This window comes from Ictidomys tridecemlineatus, chromosome X, assembly GCF_052094955.1.
Source record: "Ictidomys tridecemlineatus isolate mIctTri1 chromosome X, mIctTri1.hap1, whole genome shotgun sequence".
NCBI classification, from domain to species: Eukaryota; Metazoa; Chordata; class Mammalia; order Rodentia; family Sciuridae; genus Ictidomys; species Ictidomys tridecemlineatus.
In genome coordinates, this window is record NC_135493.1 from 74,666,013 (window position 1) to 74,689,276 (window position 23,264).

Consider the following 23,264-nt stretch of genomic DNA (forward strand, 5'->3'; position numbering starts at 1 on the left):
GAGGCCGGAGGATTGTGAGTTCAAAGCCAGCCTCATCAAAAGTGAGGCACTAAGCAACTCCGTGTAACCTGTCTCCAAATAAAATACAAAATAAGGCTGAGGATGTGGCTCAGTGGTCGAGTGCCCTTGAGTTCCATCCCTGCTACTTTAAAAAAATGATATGGAGAGTGGGAGATTAGTTTGGAATATAGATTACATAAGACTGAAGATGATTTATGAATTATGGAAGATGGGTAACAGAGACCTGGGTTTTTGTTTTTATATTCTGCTATTGTGTATGTACATTTGAAAATTTCTGTAGTGAAAAGTAAGTGTTTAGGATAGGCATCTATCACTATAGACAATCTATGCCTTATAGTAAAAACTACCATCTAAGGGAAGAGGAAGTGTCTTTCACATTTTCCATTAATCATTACCTCTTCACTGTTTTGGTTAAAGTTTGCATTTACCACACAACAGGAATGTCTTATTTTGGGGGGTGGGTTGGGGCTTGGATACAAAACCCAGGGCCTCATACATACTAGGCAAAGCACTCTAACCCTGAGCTATATTCCCAAACTCCAAAATACCTTTATTTATTTATTTTTAAAGAAACTGATTTGCTAATTTGTAGATAATAAGTACTTATATTTCTGTTTTTGAGACAAGGTTTCAATAACTTGCTGAGGTTGGTCTTAACTCTACAACCTCCTTCCTTAAGCCTCCTTTGTATCTGGGATCGCAGGCATGAGCCATCATGCCCAGTCCAACTCTGAGTACCTTTCTTCTTTTTTTTTTTTTTTTTGTACTGGGGATTGAACACAGGGACTCTTTACCACTGAGCTACATCCCCAGCCCTTTTTAATTTTTTTTTTTTTAATTTTGAGATAGGATCTTACTAGGTTGCTTAGAGCCTCACTAATTTGCTGAGTCTGACCTCAATCTTGTGATCCTCCTGCCTCCCAAGTTGCTGGCATTACAGGCATGCACCACTGTGTCTAGCTAAATAGTTTTCTTTTTTTTTTTTTTTTTAAAGAGAGAGTGAGAGAGGAAGAGAGAGAGAGAGAATATTTTTTTTAATATTTATTTTTCAGTTCTCGGCGGACACAACATCTTTGTTGGTATGTGGTGCTGAGGATCGAACCCGGGCCGCACGCATGCCAGGCGAGCGCGCTACCGCTTGAGCCACATCCCCAGCCCCTAAATAGTTTTCTTGATCAGTGGTTATCTACCTTGGTTGCTTGTATAAAGAACTCATACTAGATAGGGATGTCCTGTCTGCTTTTTCAGAGGGTCTGATTTAATAGCCTATGATGATGTCCAGGATGAATTCTTAATATTTGACAGATTGAATTTCACTCTTCTGTATTTTAGGACAGTTTAAAAACAGTTCTAGTTATATTTTAGGACAGTTTCATAACTATTGGGAGATACCATTTAATTGTTAGTGTCAACTTGAAATTATATATTTTTGTGAGAATTTAGCTGTAATTACATATCTTAGTATGCAGTCAAATTTATAAAACTTAGATACACATTTCCTTTTTATTAAGAGCTTGCTGCTTATTTCTGCCATTATTTTTTAAGAAGAGTTAGATTGGCTAATTGTGAATAAAATAGGGCTAAATCATTAGAAACATTCAGCTCAGTAAAACTGGATGGACTCAGTTTTTAGTTTTTTTTTCCCATAAGGACCCATTTTGTTTATATGAACATGTTTTGTTTTACTGTAGTGTAGATTGAATCCAGGGCCTCATGCATGCTAGCTAGGCAAGTGCCCAACCATTGAGCTACATCCCTAGCTCCTCTTGCTTTTTGAGAGAGTTTCGTTGAGTTGTGATCAAAGTTATGATCCTCCTGCCTCAGCCTCTCAAGTAACTAGGATTATAGGTTTGGGCCACCTTGAAGTCTTTTGTTTGCTGATGATTGAAGGCAGGGTCTCTCCAATGTTAGCCAAGTTACTGAGCTATACCCCCAGTTGTTTTGATAAGGTTGAGGTTTATAAATAATGAGAGGGAACTACATAAGTATTTAGTGTTTAAAAATAATATTTTAATTCTAGAAAATATAATTGGAGGTTTAAAGTAACCTCAGAATTAAAAAAAAAAAAATTAACTTGCTCTAAGTAACTGTTTTGTAATTTTTAGGCTGTTACACTTGACCCAAATTTTCTGGATGCTTATATCAATTTAGGAAATGTTTTGAAAGAGGCACGCATTTTTGACAGGTGAGTGAATGTTCTATTTGATAAATTTTCTTGAGTCTTTGTTGAATGAGGATTTGGACTGAAGATATGGCAATAACTTGTTGAAACATATTTTCCTTATCTCGTATGTTCTTTTTCCCTGCTGTGTTACTGTTTCTTTACAGATATTTTCGCCTGGATTTTCCTTGTTGGATTTCCTAAAAGCCTTTATCCTCACTGGGAGTTCAGTTGAAATTTCCTTTATTGTAGAACTGTTGAAATGATTAATTATCTCTTAGGGTAAATTATTCCTTTGCTATAATTCAGAAAGCTAAATAAATCTGAACTTCACTTCTTTGTCAAAGGAAAGCCTATTTCTTGTGTGGGAATAGACAGTTTCTCAGTATGAAAACACATTTTATGAAGGTGTATTTTTCGTTTGAGGTTAAGTATACTATAGTGTGAATTAATTGTAATTAGTTACAATTAATTGGCCTGTTTTGGTATAGTTAAAAATTAGTTGCATTTTGTATGTGTGTGTGTGTGTGTGTTTTATTTTTTATTTACAGAGCTGTGGCAGCTTACCTTCGTGCCCTAAGCTTGAGTCCAAATCATGCAGTGGTACATGGCAACCTGGCTTGTGTATACTATGAGCAAGGCCTGATAGATTTGGCAATTGACACCTACAGGCGAGCTATTGAACTACAACCACATTTCCCTGATGCTTACTGCAACCTAGCCAATGCTCTCAAAGAGAAGGGCAGTGTAAGGATTTTTTACTCAGTTTTATCTCTTTGTTACTTGGTAGTATTATGAGTTTTTTATGTTACTAAGTATTGAGATGCTTATATTGGTTTACTGTGGAGTTTTGGTTGATGGGAAGAATACTAGAAAATATCTATTTTCTGGAGTATTATTAGCCATGCTTAACTAAGTAATTATTAAAATTGTTAGAACAGTATCAGTGGTGGCCCTACGATTATTTGATATAGGTTTTGAATAGTTTTGTGTTGTTTTCTAGGTTGCTGAAGCAGAAGATTGCTATAACACAGCTCTTCGTCTATGTCCCACCCATGCAGACTCTCTGAATAACCTAGCCAATATCAAACGAGAACAGGGAAACATTGAAGAGGCAGTTCGCTTGTATCGTAAAGCATTAGAAGTATGTCGAGGGTGGGGTGGCTAATATTTTGTTTATGTGATAGTAGAGGGAAGGTGGTTAAGTTTGCTATGTCTTCCACCTCTTTTATAAAAATATTGGTTGAATCATTTAAAAGAGGATTATTCATTGAACCAGTAATTAAGTAGCTAGGAACATGGGGTCTTGTGTGACATTCAAGAAAATCCCTACATTCAGAGTTCATCATTTTATGGTTAGATAGGATCTATACAAAAAATTAAACAGCTACAATTCAAGAGGAATTAGCAGTAAGTATGTGATTTCAGTGTCTTGATAGCTATGTGGTGATAAGTAGATGTGGTTCGGAGCTTAGAAGAGAGATTTTGGTGGTGATGGAGTGGTCAGTATATACTATGAGGAGGAAAGGTCTACCTCATGTTTGAAACAAGGAGAGGCATAAAGGAGAAGAGGAGGTAGAATCTGGGCAACTAAGCTTTGAATAATGAATAAACTTGGAAAAGATGGAGAAAAGCTTAGAGGTATAAAGGTATTTGAGCAAGGTTTTTAGGATTGTGAGAAGTTATTACTTTTGTTTTGGCAGGATTTTTTTTTAAAGTTTTGATCTTGACCCTATAGGTCTTCCCAGAGTTTGCTGCTGCCCATTCAAATTTAGCAAGTGTACTACAACAGCAGGGCAAGCTGCAGGAAGCTCTGATGCATTATAAGGAAGCTATTCGGTAAGAAACTCACAGCCTTATTGTTTTTAGGTGTCTTTTAATTTTTAATGGCTTGTCATTTGGCTGGCACTTAAATGGCTCTTTTTTGGAGAGGGATACTAGGGATTGAACCCAGGAGTGCTTAGACACTGAGCTACATCTTTTTTTTTTTTTTTTTTTTATTAGTTGTTCAAAACATTACAAAGCTCTTGACCTATCATATTTCATACATTTGATTCAAGCGGATTGAGCTACATCTTCAGCAGTTTCTATCTTTCATTTTGAGACAGGGTCTTGCTAAATTGGTGAGGCTAGCCTTAAACTTGCAATCCTCCTGCCCCCGCCTCCCAAGTTGGTGGAATTACAGGCATGCACCACTGTGCCCAGCTTAATTGACTTTTTTTATTTTTTTGGTACCAGGGATTGAACCTCAGGGCCACTCAACCACTGAGCCATATCTCTGCTCCCCCCTTTTATTTAGAGATAGGGTCTCATTGAGTTGCTTAGTGCCTCATTAAATTGCTAAGGCTGGCTTTGAACTTGCAATCCCCTTGCCTCAGCTTCCTGAGCCACCGGGTTTATAGGTGTGCACCACTGCACCCTGCTTAAATGGCTTTTTTTAAAAAAAATAGTTTTAAGTTGTTGATGGACCTTTATTTATATATGCAGTGCTGAGAATTACCCAGTGCCTCACACATGTGAGGCAAGTACTCTACCACAACCCCAGCCTCTTAAATGGCTTTTAATAACAGAAAAAAGAAACATGATAGGGTTTAAAGATTTTTGTACTATATAAATAAAACCTTTGTAAAACCTTTGTCCTTTCCTTCAGAATAAGTCCTACCTTTGCTGATGCCTACTCTAATATGGGAAACACTCTAAAGGAGATGCAGGATGTTCAGGGAGCCTTGCAGTGTTATACTCGTGCCATCCAGATTAACCCTGCATTTGCAGATGCCCACAGCAATCTGGCTTCCATTCACAAGGTACTCCTGTTTAATTGTGCATTGTAGCACCAAGAGTTTATTTTAGGAAACTTTTTATCATCCACTTTTTTTCTTTCCAGGATTCAGGGAATATTCCAGAAGCAATAGCTTCTTACCGTACAGCTCTGAAACTTAAGCCTGATTTTCCTGATGCTTATTGTAACTTGGCTCATTGCCTACAGGTAAAGAATAAAGGCCAGTAATTGACTTCTAGTGGTACAATCGCTTTTAATTGTTAGGTGCTATAATAATCCAAGCCTGACTAGAGACAGTGTTTTATTTATTTATTTTTAATATATATTTTTTTTACTTGTAGATGAACACAATACCTTTTTTTATTTTATTTTTCAATTTTTATTTGGTGCTGAGGATCAAATTCAGTGCCTCAAACATGCTAGGCAAGCACTTTACCACCAAGCTATATATAACCCCAGCCCAAGACAGTGTTTTAAATAGCTTATCTGGCATTACTTTAGGGCAAAAAATATATATATATTAAATTCCAATATAGGATTCCCTGTATAATAACTTCTTTTTGCTTCCTCTAGATTGTCTGTGATTGGACAGACTATGATGAGCGAATGAAGAAGTTGGTCAGTATTGTGGCTGACCAGTTAGAGAAGAATAGGTTACCTTCTGTGCATCCTCATCATAGTATGTTATATCCTCTTTCTCATGGCTTCAGGAAGGCTATTGCTGAGAGGCATGGGAACCTCTGCTTGGATAAGGTATAGTTCTTTTGTTTTAATCTTTTTATTGTAAACTAAAACAGATACAGGAAACTGTGCCAATTACAACAGATTGTAAGGCAAGTTGAGAAATGAAATTTTGTGAGTTGCCTCAAAAGTCCTTTAAATTGTGTCCTCTCTGGAGCATGACCTCCTCTACTCCATAGGGTGGAATCCTTAACTTAGACACTAACAAATGGGTGATGGTGTTAATTTCTTGAAGTTGAAAACCATAATGTTTAATAAGGTATGTGGTATTTTGTACTCACCTTTGAGAATTAGAACACTATTTAATCAAAGGTTGGATTTGCTGAGGAGAAGTGAGTCCTAGGTATAATTTAAAAAATGCTTCCCTATAGAATTTTTAACAATGCTGCAGGATTTATCATGCTTTGTCCACAGTACTGAATTCCTATAAATTTTATATTTACTCAGGCTATTCCATAGGTCTCAGGAACAGGTCAGGTATAAAAGCATATTACATAAGCCACTAAGATTGCATTGAGCTCTATAAAATAAATGAAGTGTTCAGAGCAAAACTCAACCAGTGAGATGTAGGTTTGGTGTGTTTTTAGTTTTCCTAGATGAAAATTTACATAGATAATCTACTAAAAAACATTGGATTCTGTTGGTAGATTAATGTCCTTCATAAACCACCATATGAACATCCAAAAGACCTGAAGCTCAGTGATGGTCGACTGCGTGTAGGATATGTGAGTTCTGACTTTGGGAATCATCCTACTTCTCACCTTATGCAGTCTATTCCAGGCATGCACAATCCTGATAAATTTGAGGTAAGGCTAGTGTTTCTCTAGAATCACTGTTTATAAAAGAAACCACAGTGGTGCCTTTACTGTTACCTTAGGTGTTAAACCAGTGTCTTTTGGAAAGATTTGAATAAAGGCTATTAAATACACTCTCTGCTGCCTTTCAGGTATTCTGTTATGCCCTGAGTCCAGATGATGGCACAAACTTTCGAGTAAAGGTGATGGCAGAAGCCAATCATTTCATTGATCTTTCTCAGGTAAGTGAAACTCTTATGCTTCGAACTTTTTGAAGAAAGTTCTGGGGATTTAACCCAGGGCCTCAGGCATACTAATATATCTTGAAACTTGTAGAGAACATGATTTGCTGAGTATGTACCTACTCAGGAAATTAAATTATTTTAATAATTAAATTTTTTCTTTGTAGATCATTAGCCAATTTAGTAACTGATACAAATAATGTGCAACATAGTGTCTAAAGATATATATGTATATGTGTATATATAGAAAAAATTTATATACATGTGTATTGACACATGTTTGGTTTTTTTTTGTGTGTGTGTGTGTATGTATATATCATTGAAGTTCTAGCAGAAAGGTTGTGAGACTCTAATTGCTTAATAACTAGTATGCACCAACATCTTTTCTAGCATCCTGTTGCTTCAAAAGAATGCCTGGCCTGGCCTGGTGGTACATGCCTATAAACCCAATGACTTGGGAGGCTGAGACAGGAGAATTGTAAATGCAAGGCCAGCCCGGGCAGCTTAGTGAGACCCTGTCTCAATATTTAAAAAAAAGAAAAAAAGAAAAGGCTGGAGACAGTAGTAGCTCAGTTGTAGAGCACCTTGGGTTCTGAAGGGGAGTGAAATAATAGTTCTGGGCCATGTTTGATGGATGTTAGAATTCTTTATGACCAAGAAGTGCACCAACCTGCTTCTGAAACCTGCAAGTACTCACTCATTATTGACCAAAGTCTATACTCTTCAGCATAGCCTTTACAACCTTTCTTAGCCAATTTGTTTTCCAGTACTTTTACCCACCATTCACCTCCCATTTAAAAGTGAACTATTTATAATTTTTTAACCCTACAAGGGCTTTACTCCAGTTCCTTATTTACTTTGTTCTATCAAGATCATATATTTTGTCAAACTCCCACAGGCTCTTATTTATCTTTTTTTTTTTTTAATTTTTATTTTTTAGTTGTAGGGGTTGGGTATATAGCTCAGTTGGCAAAGTGCTTGCCTCACATGCACAAGGCCCTGAGTTCAATCCCCAGCACACCACACACACACACACACACACACACACACACACACACACACACACACACACACACACCAAAAATGTTGTAGATAGACCCACTATCTTTCTTTCTTTTCTTTCTTTCTTTTCCTTCCTTCCTTCCTTCCTTCCTTCCTTCCTTCCTTCCTTCCTTCCTTCCTTCCTTTCTTTTCTTTCTTTTCTTTCTTTCTTTCTTTCTTTCTTTCTTTCTTTCTTTCTTTCTTTCTTTCTTTCTTTCTTTCTTTCTTTCTTTCTTTTCTTTCTTTTCTTTCTTTCTTTTCTTTCTTTCTATCTTTCTATCTTTCTTTCTATCTTTCTTTCTATCTTTATCTTTATCATCTTTATCTTTATCATCTTTATCTTTATCATCTTTATCTTTATCTTTATGTGGTGCTGAGGATCAAACCCAGTGCCTCATGCATGCTAGGCAAGTACTCTACCACTGAGCTACAACCCCAGCCTCCTATTCATCTTTGAAGGCCCAATTCAAATATCAACTCCCTTGTGAAACCCTGTCACTCATACATTCAACCTAGAAGGAAACTACTTCCTCTGTGTTCTGTTTCCTTAATGCCTTGAGTCCATTTTAATGGGATTTACCTATATTTTTGCCCTGCATTAATTCAGCAAATTTGCATAATGATCATTTTGTATCTACGAAGCTGAATTTTAATGCCATAAAATTAATTGAGTTAATTTGAGATAACAGTGAATTTTTATTTTCTATTCCACAGATTCCATGCAATGGAAAAGCAGCTGATCGCATCCATCAGGATGGAATTCATATTCTTGTAAATATGAATGGTTATACCAAGGGTGCTCGAAATGAGCTCTTTGCTCTCAGGCCAGCTCCTATTCAGGTAAAAGAATTACTAATGGTTACTCACAGTGTGTATTGAACTAAAAATACAGTGATGTTGCTCACTGGCTGATGTTTAAAACAACACAGCAGACATATTTGATTTGAAAATAGTATAGTTCTTCAAATGAACAGGGACAAAGGATTTTGAGTGTTGAACACAATTCCTACTGGTACATGTGTATGGAGATGTACAATTTAAGATTTTGTATAAACAGTTTCTCTGTCTTGCAAATTTGAAAAACATTTCGGCACTTAAACAGCTAGTCTAAAATACTACTTAATTGTTCTTGGTTAAAGAAGTCACCCTTCCTTGTTTATTTACTTATTTAATTTTGGAAGATTTTTAAAAACCACTTTATTGAAGTATGATTGACTCAAACAGTTGTACATATTTAATGTGTACAACTTGATGGATCTAAACATAAGTGTACTGATGAATGTTCTTAATCTGTTTTTGGTCTGTTTTTATTTTTTAAGGCAATGTGGCTGGGATATCCTGGGACTAGTGGTGCACTTTTCATGGATTATATCATCACTGATCAGGAAACTTCACCAGCTGAAGTTGCGGAGCAGTATTCTGAGAAACTGGCTTACATGCCCCATACTTTCTTTATTGGTGATCATGCTAATATGTTCCCTCATCTGAAGGTAGGTAGAAACTGGTGCTCTGAGGAATTTCAAAGAACTATTGTCATTTATTTCCTTGTTACTGTCCATACACATCCTAAAAGACATGTCTGAAACTGTCTTTTCCATTAGAAAAAAGCAGTCATCGATTTTAAGTCCAATGGCCACATTTATGACAATCGGATAGTTCTGAATGGCATCGATCTCAAAGCATTTCTTGATAGTCTACCAGATGTGAAAATTGTCAAGGTCAGAACCTAGTCAATCTTTGTCATTGAAGTAAAGTTAAACTACATTTGGGATCTTTTCTTTAATAATGCATTTTTTTTAGATGAAATGTCCTGATGGAGGAGACAACGCAGATAGCAGTAACACAGCTCTTAATATGCCTGTCATTCCCATGAACACCATTGCAGAAGCAGTTATTGAAATGATTAACAGGGGACAAATTCAGATAACAATTAATGGATTCAGTATTAGCAATGGACTGGCAACTACACAGGTGAGAAGAAAATAACAGATCATAATATATACCACTAAGCATGCATTTATTTCCCTTAAATCTCATAATAACTCTAGGAGTTAAGAATCATTGTCCCTGTTTTATAGATAAAGAAATGAGTTTGGTGGAGACTAACAGCTTATGTAGGATTGTCTGATTTTAAAAGTCCCCTGAATTCAGCTAAGAAGTTACTGAGGGTCCACTTTGTTAATATCTTGTTTTTCCCTACCTGTAGCTTTACTCTCTTACCATATAGTGGAGTATCTGTAGGTACCATACAGTGTCTTATTTCTATAAACTCATCCTTTCCCTGGTTGAATCCTGTTTAGAAAGTTTCTTCAGGAGCCTGTTTCTATACTAATCTCTAGCCTCTCCATTCCCTGCTCCATTGTCTTCTATGCTTTGTTAGTATCTGGGGTATATCATTACATTTTGTATAATACAATATAATTCCCTTTGTTTGTATCTCCTAGTGAATGTAATTATTTTAGGTCCCATGTCTTAACTACAGTAATGTAATTTATACTCAAATATATTTTGCGTACTTGAGTATGTGAATATATTGTTCTGTCAAGAGAATATAAATCAAGTATCACAGATCTCTTACGAGCTATCAGTTTTGTTGAATTGTTGTCCATATTCAACTTACCTAACAATGTAAGATAATAGTAAAATGTGTTGGACTAGTATAAGATGATAATTGTATGTAGAAGCTCAAATGGTGGTGATCAATGTGAGGAGAATCTTGGAAGACTAATTGCAGTTTAGCCTTGAAAAGTGGAAACGATTAAAAAGGCATTTCATTCAGGAAGAAAGGCCATTAATAAGGTTTTGAGAACTTTTGACTAGAGCAAGAAGTTTCATAATATAGTTCCCCCATTGAGATAATGCAGGAATATGACTTTAAATGGTTACACCATTTTGCATCTTATAGTCTTTTTTCTTTTTAATTTGGTGCTGGAGATTAGAACCCAGGGCCTTGTGCATGCGAGGCAGGTACTCTACTAACTGAGCTAGATCCCCAGCCCTTACGGAGTCTTTTTTTTTTAAATATTTTTTTTAGTTGTTGATGGACTTTTATTTTCACTTATTTGTAAGTGGTGCTGAGAATTGAACCCAGTGCCTCACACATGCTAGGCAAGCGTACTACCGCTGAGCCACAACCCCAGCCCCCCTTTACGAAGTCTTTATTGATTAAAAACTAGGTCCCAGGCATGGTAGCTCATGCCTATAATCCCAGCAACTTGGGAGGCTGAGGCAGAAGGATTACAAGTTCCAGGCAAGCCTCAGAAACTTAGAGAGATCCTGTTTCAAAATTTAAAAAATAAAAAATGTGACTTAGTTATTATGTGCCCCTAGATTTAATCCCCAGTACCAAAAACCAAACAACTATTGGACTGGGTTGGGTATGTAGCTCAGTGGTAGAGCCTTTGCCTAGCTTATGTGAGGCCCTGGGTTCAATGACTAGCACTGCAAAAAGAAAAGAAAATGTCCGACTCTGTTAACTTTAAACATAATCATCATCATTCTTTTCTTTGTTTTAGATCAACAATAAGGCTGCAACTGGAGAGGAGGTGCCCCGTACCATTATTGTAACAACACGTTCTCAGTATGGGTTACCAGAAGATGCCATCGTGTACTGTAACTTTAATCAATTATATAAGATTGACCCTTCTACTTTGCAGATGTGGGCAAATGTGAGTACACATAGATTCATTATTAATGTCCAGAGATTGATAACAATTTTGTACATAGACTATATTGCTGAAGCTTCTTTCTTCTTCATTCACAAGCTGTTGTATTCATTTCTTTTTCTTTCTTTTTTTTTCTTCCATACTTGGGAATTGAACCCAGGGCACTTTACCACTGAGCCTTTTTTATTTTGACATAGGGTCTCCTTGAGTTGCTTAGGGCCTTGCTCAGTTGCTGAGGCTGGTTTCAAACTTTAATCCTCCTGACTCCACTTCCCAAATTGCTGGGATTATAGGCATGTACCACTGTGCACAGCTGTTGTGCTCATTTCTAAGCTACAAAAAAGTTATGGATTTTTGATTCATTTTTTATTTCTCCTTCTAATGCCCCCCCCCCCCCGTACTGGGGATCAAAACCAGGGCCTTCATACTAGGCATGTACTTTGTACTATATCTCTAGCCCTCTTCAATATCTAAATTTCACATTATGATATTAAAAAAAATATTGAAAGTTTTCTGTCTAGATCATAGATCAGAAAAGAACCAGGTGGTAGCTGGGCTTGGTGGCACATACCTATAATCCTAGCTAGTTGAGATGCTGAGGGAGGATTACAAGTTCCAAGCCAGCCTGAGCAACTTAGACCCCGTCTCAAAATATAAAAAAGATCTGGGGATTTAGGTCAGTGGTAGAGTGCTTGCCTACCATGTGGGAGGCCCTGGATTCAATCCCTAGCAACACCAAATAAATAAATAAATAAATAAAATTAAATAAAAATAAAAATATCAGATGCCAAATAGCTTCAATTTTTTGGTCCATACTCTGTTACATCTGTTCACCTCTGCTGTTGTAGCATGAAATCACCCTAGACATTATGTAAATGAATGTAGCTGTGTTCCAATAAAATTTTATTTATAAAAACTGGCAGCATGCTAAATTAGACGCTCATGCTGTAGTTTGCCAACCCCTGGTCTAAACTGATAGCAAAAGCTGTTACGTATATCTGCCCATATTTAACATTCATGCAATATTTAAAACTAGGAGGAGTCAATTTATTCCATTACTTCTCAGTCACCTTGTCAGATCAGTTTTCATAAGCAGGGTATTGGTATCCATAACTGGCTCTTAGTCTATGGAACTAAAATGACATATTTTGTCTTTAGGTAATATGGAAACAATTTTGTGGTGGATTTTTTTTCCCTCTTAATAACTACTTGTTTTGATCAAAGGTCAGAGGAAGGTAGAGAAGAACATGAAGCATACGTGTGCATGTCTACTATTCTTTAATCCTCACTACTCTTTTGAGTACTAAGGGTTGAACTCGGGGGCACTCGACCACTGAGCTATATCCCCTGCCTATTTTGTATTTTATTTAGAGACAGGGTCTCACTGAGTTGCTTAGTGCCTTGCTTTTGCTGAGGCTGGCTTTGAACTCAACAATCCTCCTGCCTTCGCCTCCTGAGCTACTGGGATTACAGGCATGTACCTGGCAATCCTTACTTCTTGATACTCAAAAAATTTTTTCTATCCATTTGTGGCAAATTTATTTGGCAGCAAAACTATCTGAACTATCTACTTAGCACCTCATTTTTGCTATGAAAATATTCATAGTTTTTATTTATTTCATTTATTATGAATATTCCTGCATCTCAATGCAGAGATACTAATGTGTTCACAAGGAATTGCTGCTGAAGGGGTTAGATAATATATGTGCGTTGTACTATGTTTAAAAAATCTGAACTATTGTGAATTTGGAAATCTATTTCTACCCACTTCTTGTTTTTATAAAGTTTAATGACAAACAGCCGTATCTATGTCTGTGGCTGCTTTTGAGCCACAAAATAATTGAGCAGTTATCATAGAAATCTGTTAGTCTCTGATCTAGAGTAGACAAAGTTAAGCAAATGTGATTTTACTTTTGTTGTGACATGGTAGAGTATTTAAAATTTGGGATGCTGGCTGTGGTGACAAATGCCTATGGTTTCCGTTATTTGAAAGGCTGAGGCAGGAGGATCACTTAAGCCTAGACAACATAGTGAGACCCTATTTCTTTAAAAACAAAAACAAAAAACCATAAAATTAAAAAATGGAAGATTCCTCTCTATTCAACAAAAAACACTATTTAAATTGGTTCCCACAGGATACATCTCAGATTGTGCCAGTTAGTGATGTGTTTGTGTCATCTTTTGCATTTTCCTCTTTGGGGATAGCTAAGCAAAAGAAGCATATAATTCAATTTACATGAAGGAAAGACTTTTAGGTACACAGTAGGTTTCTTTCTGAGTGCAGTAGAATTATTAGAGATAGAGACATGAGAAGTTTTTTTTGTTTGTCTTTTTTAGGTGCTGGGGATTGAACTGGGCATGGGGGTGGACTCAACCACTGAGCCACATCCCCAGCCCTATTTGTATTTTATTTAGAGCTAGGGTCTCACTGAGTTGCTTAGCACCTCACTTTTGCTGAGGATGGCTTTGAACTTGCAATCCTCCTGTCTCAGCCTCCTGAGCCGCTGGGATTATAGGCATGCGCCACCACACTAAGCCTTATGTGATTGAGAAGAGCAAATGTGCTAATCATAATTATTCTTACTAGGCATGGTGGCAGTGATAATCCCAGAAACTTGGGAAGTTGAGGCAAGAAGATTATAAGGTTTGAGGCAGCCTGAGCAACTTAACAAGACCCTGACTTAAAAGGGCTGGGGGATATAGCTCAGTGGCAAAATGCTTGCTTTGCATGTGTGAGATCCCAGGTTTGATTCCTAGTACCAAAAACAAATAAACAGTAACAAAACACAGAAGTAATTATTCTTATTTTCCCTTTTCAGATTCTGAAACGTGTTCCCAATAGTGTACTGTGGCTCTTGCGTTTTCCAGCAGTAGGAGAGCCCAATATTCAACAATATGCACAAAACATGGGCCTTCCCCAGAACCGTATCATTTTTTCTCCTGTTGCTCCTAAAGAGGAACATGTCAGGAGAGGTCAGCTGGCTGATGTCTGCCTGGACACTCCACTCTGTAATGGGCACACCACAGGAATGGATGTCCTTTGGGCAGGGACACCCATGGTGACTATGCCAGGTAAGTTGCTAATAAACTATTGGGCTCTTTCTCATTCCTTAAAAAAACATGTAAAATTACACAGACCAGCACTAACATTTAAGGCAAAATGATAGAAAATGAGACTTGTTCAGATTTGAACAGTTAGCTCCATTCTCCTCATCTACATTGTGTGAATGCTTAGGTAAATAACATTGATAACTGCATGCTGTTTACATTCTCAGATGTGTAATTATTTTCTTTTGTATTATAGGAGAGACCCTTGCTTCCAGAGTTGCAGCTTCCCAGCTCACTTGCTTAGGTTGTCTTGAGCTTATTGCTAAAAATAGACAAGAATATGAAGACATAGCTGTGAAACTGGGAACTGATCTAGAATAGTAAGTAAACTTCTCCATGAACAAATTATATGTTAGTGAGAATATAGCTATTGTAAAATGAAACCATAAATTAAGGGTTATATTAAATAGGTAAATTAGTTGTATGATCTCTGAATGGGAGAAAACTTTATCTAAACTCTTGTAAATGAAGTAATCATTAGGTTTTAATATATAAAAGAATAAATGGCTAATAAAAATTTCAAGAAAATTAAAAGGCAAACAAGAGGGAAAGAATCTTTGTTTCATATGTCAAAGTATTAATAGCCTGAAGAACATTTAAATTTTAAATCCCTCATAGGAAAGTAAACAAGGAAATGACCAGACAACTCACTGAAGTGGAAGTACAAATGATTAACAAGAAAAAGTTTCAGCTTCTGTAGTAGAAATGACAATTAAAATAATATTGAGGTATATCCATTATTTGCCTATAAAATAAAAAGATTTTTAATATGATATCGATGAGGGAGCATTGAGGCCCTTTCATACATTGGTGAGTAAATTGGTATAACCCTTCCTCAAAGTTTTAAGAATCTTAAAAATATCAGACCTTTGACCCTAATACCGCCACTTCTTTATTGTAGTACGATAAGGGAAAAAAACAAAAATAACTTAATTGCCTGGAAATGGGTGGGAATTATAGGGGAGATGCTTAGGTAATTGAAGCTTTATCCATATAATAAACTACCTGTCTTTTCAATGAGGTTTTTTCCTTGGGTACTAAGGGCAATTTTTTTCTTTGTGTTTTTCTGAGAAGTAACATGTTAAATAGATGCTAATGGAAATGCTCAGACTGCCCTTTTATTTATGAGGTTTGGGAACTTTGAGCAAGTTTATCTCTACTACCTGCAAAATGGAGCCTAATGGTAGTACCCACCTTGCAGAGATGCTGTGAGGTTTAAAAAAGGTACTCCATGTAGAGAACTTGGTGCATGGTAAACATTCAACAAGTATTAGCTTTTCATTATTTTCCAATTTTTTTTTTTTAAATTGAAAGCTTGGGCATTTTAAAACATTTAAAATTGATGTCCATCAGTCTAGGGTTAAATACAGTGAACAATGTTGTCTGTTTTTAAAATTTTTACTAGACTCTTTGGAGCTTAGTTTGATTCATACAGTACTTTCCTACAGCATTTTGTTATGAAGATTTTTAGTTTTATAATGAACACGTCTATATTCATTACTTAGGTTCTACTATTACCATTTTTACTATACTTGATTTATTTCCTATCTATTTCTTCCTGTTTCCATAAACTAATCCATATTTTTTAAAATTTTTTTTTAATTATAGTTGGACACAATACCTTTATTTATTTATTTTTATGTGGTGCTGAGGATCGAACCCAGTTCCTCGCATGTACTAGGCGAGCCACTGAGCCATAACCCCAGCCCCTAAACTAGTCCATCTTATTTGGTACATTTTGAAGTAAACAGCAGATATCAGTATGCTTCTCCATAAGTAATTCAGTATTGGTATCATAAATTAGAATTGAATACTTTTCTTTTTGAGTCAGAACTTACAGTGAAACACAGCTTTACTATTCAGTGAATTTTGAGAGATAATCTTTGATAACCCAAATCTTGTCAAGATATAGAATATTACCATCACGTCACAAAGTTCTTGCTACTTCTTAGTTGGCCCTCCTCATAAACTCCCAGAGACAAATGCTGTTCTTTTTTTCCCTCCAGTATAACCTGGTTTAGCCCTTTTAGAACTTTATATAAATCAAACCATATAGTGTGCACTCTAAAAGGCACTTTATTCAGTGAGTTCATTCCTTTTTATTGATGAATAGTATTTCATTGTATAGGTGTATCACAGCTTAACCATTCTCCTACTTAGCCAGAGATTTTTAAAAATATATAGCACAGCGGGTCTTTTTCTTTGGAAGGTAGACTAATATGGACATGGATTGAGGCCAACAGATACATAGCCATTTTTACTAGTTCTGTTCTATAAGACATTAAAACAACTTTTTAAATTATTGCTTTTAAAAGTACACAGAAGTGTTCTGACTCCTGGTTCTGAAGAAATAATTTTTTTTTTAATTCCCCTTCTGAATATATTAGACAAGTCTTCTCCCCCCCCCCACCATTTCTAGAAAAATTGATTGCCCCCCCCCCATTTCTGACAGAACCATAATCTTGGTGATACTAGGAACATTTTCATTGTATATCTAAATATAATGCCTCATTCATGTGCAAGCAGTAATTATGGCCATAGACATATTGCATTTCTTTTCCCCTTGAGTGTTTTCTCATTCATTACAATCTTTCTAAATTGAATATTTCATGTAATACATTTATGCGTGAACTATTTTTAAAAAATACTTCAATGAACATCTTTACGTAGTCATGTGTAACTGCATATCTGGTTATTTTCTAAATTTTTTTTTTAGTTGTAGTTGGACACAATACTTTCATTTTATTTATTTTTATGTGGTGCTGAGGATTAAACCCAGCACCTCGCACGTGCTTGGCGAGCACTCTACTGCTGAGCCACAACCCCAGCCCCATATCTGGTTATTTCTTTTGAATAAATGGAAAAGCATTAGCGAGAGGTCAGAAGTTATTAATATTTAAGGTTAGTACACAGTTGCTAAATTGCTTACCCAAAAAGGAAAGCGGTTTCCATATGGGCAGGTAGTTAGTGTATAGGAATAGTTCTGTACCATTGCCAATTCTTGTTTTTATTTTAAAGGTAGAAATGAATTGGAGAAAACATGGTGCTGGGGTTGTGGCTCAGGGGAAAAACGCTCACCTAGCACGTGCAAGGCCCTGGGTTCGATCCTCAGCACCACATAAAGATCAATAAAATAATTTTTTTATTATGTCCAACTACAACTAGAAAATAAATATTTTTAAAAAATGAAGAAAGCTTGCTATCCCTTGGATATACATGTTTAAGAAAGAACTAAATTTTTTTTCAGAGCATATAGGGTGAACTTGATTGTAAGTGTTAGCATTGTGTTGGTTGTGACCCTTCCCTTTTGCAGCATTGAGGTAACGGGCCGATGGTGGGGGGGCGGGGAATATGAATCTTGGTCATGTATTTTGCCATAAAGGTGACTGAGTATATATAGAATCTAGTTCTGAGTTTCTGCTCTGATTTGTAAACTTGGTTCTCCTTTTTTTTTATTACCTAGCCTAAAGAAAATTCGCGGCAAAGTCTGGAAGCAGAGAATATCTAGCCCTCTGTTCAACACCAAACAATACACAATGGAACTAGAGCGGCTCTATCTGCAGATGTGGGAGCATTATGCAGCTGGCAACAAACCTGACCACATGATTAAGCCTGTCGAAGTCACTGAGTCAGCCTAAATAAAGACTATGCACAGGAGAATTACCCCATACCTGAGCCTCAACCTTCTGGGGGAAAGGGAACTAGATAACACACTTTTTACTTATCTGTACAGTACCATGTTGCAGATGGGTGATATATAATGGTAATAGAATAGCACAGCCAGATTTGCTTCCTGCATGATAGGGAGAGACACAGAGATGGAAAACTGCTGTTCCACAAGGAATCTCCGTAGTTTTGCAGCAACCAGGTGGTGCATAGGTCTGGAAGGTCTGATCTCCCTTGGTCTTCCATGGGATGGTTAGTATGGAAGGGAGATATAGATTGTCCAGCCGTTTTGTGATTCCATGGATTGATTGAGTCTTCTGAATTAATTTTTTTTCTTTATATTTTGGGTATTGGAGCTTTTAAAAATGTTTGGTTTCAGGTATTTTTATTCATGTGAAGTGTTTTTGATTTTCTTGAGATAAGGTTTTAAGCTAAAATGTGGCTCCCTGTTTTAGTTTCTGAACTCTTGACAGATTGACAGGGACTTTGCTGGTGTAGTCTTTTTATAGGTTTTATAAACCACTTGAGCCTATATCAGTCGTTTTAGTGTTTGACCTGATGTTTGGAGCTACCAGTGCTTTGTTGCTTTAGATTACTGATTTTTTTTTTTTTTGGTCCATTTTCCATTTCCTTCTCTCCTCCTCCACCTCCTTTAAAAATTCTCCTGTAATTTAGCTAACCAAGTATGATTGAAAACATCCCAGAGTGTTTCTCTTAAACACACCATCTGGTGCCAAATGAAAAATTTAGGAGTGATTATCAGTTATGAAGGGCACAGTTATGGTACTGTCATTGATGATAATATAGATTTTTTTTTTTTTTGCCTAATTTTGACCTATTTTACCAGTGTTTTTCCCTTGACTGCCCCTTCTATGCTGCTTCCAAAAGTGATAGTGTGTGATAAGATTTTTACCTTCTTTTCTAAAGTTTGTTTTTTTTTTTTAAGTGAGTCCTGTTCTTCCTATTTCTTTCAGCAGAAATGAAATCCCAGGTAAGTATAAGTATTCAAATATTTGATTAGTAAGTTGCAGTTATCTCCAATACATTAAGTAATGTTCATTGAAAAATTTGTTATAGGTAAAATCTCTGAAGGACCATCTATGTATATGAGTAATTATTTTTCAGACTTTGTGAGGGTATTATATAATTGTCTATTGGACTTGGTCTTGAAGTTTGTGTGGATTCAGCCTCAATAGTAGCAAACTGCATTGCTGCTTGGTTTGGAGTACAAGTTAGACTTTAGCACTCTTGGAGCTTGAATTCTTGGTATTAAAGACCATAGGAATAAAACTATTGAATTTCAACAGGATCGAGGGCTTGAGGCTTAAACAAGCCAACATATGAATATGTGTTTTGTCTTGCTGTACTGCACTTATGCTATCCAGTCAGTAACAGATATTTTTGTCTGCTAGTAGTATTCTAGATTATAATGTCTTTCCAAAGCTCCAAGGCAGTGCATCTATTCTGTAGTTGCAGCTGTTGCCTGAATGTATCCTAGCTGACAAATTACTGAATAAGGAGAACTTGAATTTCTGAAAGATTTGTACTGCTAACCAGAATCTGAGTGAGGAGTCTCAAGTGTAATTCTGAACCAGAATTACGTTAATGAACTATGTGTACCTTTTAACATTGTAAATCAAGAACATCAGTTGAGGGATTTTTTATTTATTTTTTCTGATTGAAATACCAGTTAAAGGTTGCCAGCATGGTTTCAGATAAACTGATGTTTGAAGTTCACTGAACTACTCAATGTGGAATAGGACAATATACTTCCAGTGCCCTCAAGGCTGTGACTTTACAGCCATTTTTCATAGCACATCATTCCTCCTATAGGAATGAACTTCTTCCTGGCACGAAAAGTAGCCGCTCTGGTTGAAGCTTTGCTTATTGTAACAGGCTTTTATTTCCAGGTAACATGTCTGTGGAAGACTTAATTCTGAATAGAGATATAGATATTACTGGAAACTAATTGTTTTTTTTTCTATTATACTCTGCTTTATCAAAAAAGTAAAACATTTAAATTGTGCTACAGAAATTCAGATGTTGTCTTGTGATCTTTAAACAATAAATGAATGATTTTTCCCCCCTAATATGGCTGATGTATTTTGTGTCCTAGTGTATTGCTGGACAGAGCAATGGGATCATGCAACAACAAAATCTGTATTTGAATAGCTCTAAACAACATGTAAAAGGGGTGGATTTTCCTGCTGAGCTGTAATATCATTTTGTCTTCTTACATAAGTCTGGTAGAGGGGTGGGGATGGTATGTGACCTATTTAGACAACAAAGCCTGTGACCCCTCACCCCCAAACACCATTCATGCTTTTTATTCTTTGCTTATGACTACTGTACTACACTCTCTCCCATAGTTTTTTTTTTTTTTTTAACATGGACTTTTTATTTTGGTTCTTGTGTACAAAATTATTTTCCTTCCTTCTCTGTGTAGTGGCTGAACTCAGCCAGAAGAGAAGAGGATTTCAGTGTATTAGGGATCTGAATAGGCTGTTTGGTTGCCATTTTATGAAAGATATGATGGAAAAAAATTGTTTCAAATAAAATTTTGAATAATTTCCAACTCCTTCATTGTACCTTCAAAAACCTAATGTGGGACTGGGGATGTGGCTCAATAATACAAATCTTGTCTAGCATGTCCAAGGCCCTGGGTTCAGTCCTTAAGCACTGAAAACAAACAAAAATCCAAAACAACAGCAATAACACCCTAATGTGGACTAGTTTTTGTTTCCTAAAAGATGGTATTGGAACAAAGGTATCTAGTGCTAGTCACAAAAGTTTTAACTCCTACCCTCTTCTATTTAAGAATGTGCATTGGGAGGTTGGGGTTGTGGCTCAGCAGTAGAGTGCTTGCCTAGCACACATGAGGCCCGGGTTCGATCCTCAGCAGCACATTAAAATAAAGTATTGTGTCCAAAAAATAAATATTAAAAAAATGTGCATTGGTTATTTCCCCCTCTACTTCGGCTCCTCCTGCCTTCAGTCTAAAGGATTTTCTTGCACACTTTGAATAAATTTGTGTAACTTTTGAAACTGCCTGTTTTACAATTTGATTCCAGTCCAACCAACTCTTTTAGCTATATCTAACATTTAAGGCTTTCCCCCCCAAACCTCCCTTTTCAAAAATGGGGAAACAATTTGCTTGTTTATGGTAGAGATAGTTGTAATGAACAGCTCCATTTACCAGAGTTTGAATCCCAGCTCTGCCATTCTCTAGCCAAATGATCTCTGTAAAATGAGAGTGCTTTTAACAGTGCCTCCTCTGCCCCTCTTTCCAATAGTCTCATTATGTTGCTCAGGCTATCTTTGAACTGGGTTCAAGCTGTCCTTTCAAGTAGCTGGGCTACAGTGTGTACCTTTGTGTTCACTGCCTGCTCCCCTACTGTCACTCCTCACCACCTCCCCCTGTGATGCTCAATGCCTACATTCAATCTCTACCAGGGATTGAACTCAGAGGCACTGTACCACACTGGTCTTTCTAAGTTGGTGAGGCTGAACTAGAACTTGGTATTCCGTTCCCCTCAGCCTGTAGAGTTGCTGGATTACAAGCAAGTGCCAGTGTCCCCGATTGATTATAGGGCCTAAATCCATATAAAAAAAACTTAGAACAATGCCTAGAACAAAAACCATCAAATGTAGGGATGTTTTGAGTTCTATTAGCCAAATGCCTAAATTGTGAATTCATGGTTGTCTGCTAGAAAGTATTTGCTACTTACATTTTTCTCGGTATGTTTGGAGTGAACACCAAAAAGCTTCAAGTAACCAATCTTTCTTTTAGCTCCAGGGTTTGGAAGGTTCTGGAAGCAAACGTCATAATTGAATGTTGCCTGGGCGCTGTTGGAGCACTGCCTTAATCTTTTCTACGGGGAGTAGGTGGCCTTCCCCGCATTGGTGCCAAGTAGTTCGGAGGGCAGGCAAACTTACTTAGAGGTACTGACAGTTCAAACAGGGGAAAAGCTTTACTTAGTGAAGTACTCCCGAGGATAAAACTTTGTTAGGATTGGGGTCTGTTTATCCTTAAGGCTCAGAAAATTAAGTTTAGAGACCTTTAACCAGATAGAGACCTTTAACCATAGAATGAGGCTTGGGTATCTGAACTCTTGAAAAACGGCACTTTTGCAACAAATAAATTTTGTGTGGAAGTGATAGACCTGATTCCGGAAGTACTGCAGCTGGGCGCGAAGTTTAAGTTCATAGAAAAATTCAAATTTGCCTTGTGGCTACGCTGTGATAGGTGTGTGCAAGGAGGGCGGGAACACGTCAGTTCCTACTTCCCTGTGGATTTGGGCTCTATAAAAAGGTTTATCCCTGGCAGTACTTTGCAGTTGTTCCCGATCTCGCGCACCTCTAATGGTTTGGAAGTGAGCTGCGATCAGCCACGCCAAAGGCCATAAAAGCAGGTGAGTAGTGGGTTGAGATGGGTACTGAAGAAGATAATCCTAATTGAGCAGATTTAGTTATCAGGACCGTTACTTACCTTGGACTGTACCAGTGAACTGTAGGACTGATTTAGGCAAAATATTTTGCCTGCTATACAAAAAGCTTTTTCCCTCTAAGTTAAAAAAAAAAAAAAAGCTTTTGAGTCAGCCGCAATGGCGCATGCCGGTAATCCAAGCGACTTAGGAGGCTGAGGCAGGAGGATCGCAAATTTGAGGCCTACTTCAGTAATTTTTTCAGACGCCATCTCAAAACTTGGGGTGTAGCTTAGTATAGAGGGCCCTTCATTTCAATACACAGTACCACAACAACAACAAAAACAAGCTTTCGGAATATTTTAATTTTAATTTTTGTGATTCTGGTACCATAAAAATGGAGTGGGGTACTTTGAACGTAGTTAGCGTGATCTTGGCTCAAACTGTGAAATGAGTGTAGGGGATAGATGTGGGGGTAGCTGGATCAGGGCCTGAGAAGACCTGCTGGTGGAATAAAGTAGAAGTAGAGAAAAATGGAGGTATGGGGTGGTGGTGACCTGATCAGTGGAAGGCCTGTTGGAAGGTTGTGGAAGGGGGTTGAGGGGAATGAAAGATGTGGGGG

At 37.0% G+C, this 23,264-nt stretch overlaps 1 protein-coding gene across 5 annotated transcripts in view; it reads left to right on the forward strand.

Annotated features, from left to right (window-relative positions):
* Positions 1-20,308, forward strand: part of Ogt (O-linked N-acetylglucosamine (GlcNAc) transferase) — a 38,608-nt gene extending 18,300 nt beyond the window's left edge. For 4 of the 5 annotated variants that reach the window (XM_021719915.3, XM_040281958.2, XM_005339941.4 and 1 more), the window contains 17 exons: positions 2,127-2,206; positions 2,734-2,929; positions 3,186-3,326; positions 3,921-4,021; positions 4,833-4,986; positions 5,067-5,168; positions 5,535-5,714; positions 6,350-6,508; positions 6,649-6,738; positions 8,494-8,619; positions 9,099-9,269; positions 9,381-9,497; positions 9,580-9,750; positions 11,295-11,447; positions 14,264-14,516; positions 14,749-14,872; positions 18,016-20,308. In XM_021719915.3, the coding sequence (XP_021575590.1) occupies positions 2,127-2,206; positions 2,734-2,929; positions 3,186-3,326; positions 3,921-4,021; positions 4,833-4,986; positions 5,067-5,168; positions 5,535-5,714; positions 6,350-6,508; positions 6,649-6,738; positions 8,494-8,619; positions 9,099-9,269; positions 9,381-9,497; positions 9,580-9,750; positions 11,295-11,447; positions 14,264-14,516; positions 14,749-14,872; positions 18,016-18,190 (2,493 nt within the window). In that variant the 3' untranslated portion in view covers positions 18,191-20,308. Of the gene's footprint in view, positions 1-2,126; positions 2,207-2,733; positions 2,930-3,185; positions 3,327-3,920; positions 4,022-4,832; positions 4,987-5,066; positions 5,169-5,534; positions 5,715-6,349; positions 6,509-6,648; positions 6,739-8,493; positions 8,620-9,098; positions 9,270-9,380; positions 9,498-9,579; positions 9,751-11,294; positions 11,448-14,263; positions 14,517-14,748; positions 14,873-15,170; positions 15,363-18,015 lie in introns of all 5 variants that reach the window. The other variant, XR_001230206.4, reaches the window with a different exon arrangement.
* The last annotated feature ends 2,956 nt before the right edge of the window (positions 20,309-23,264 follow it).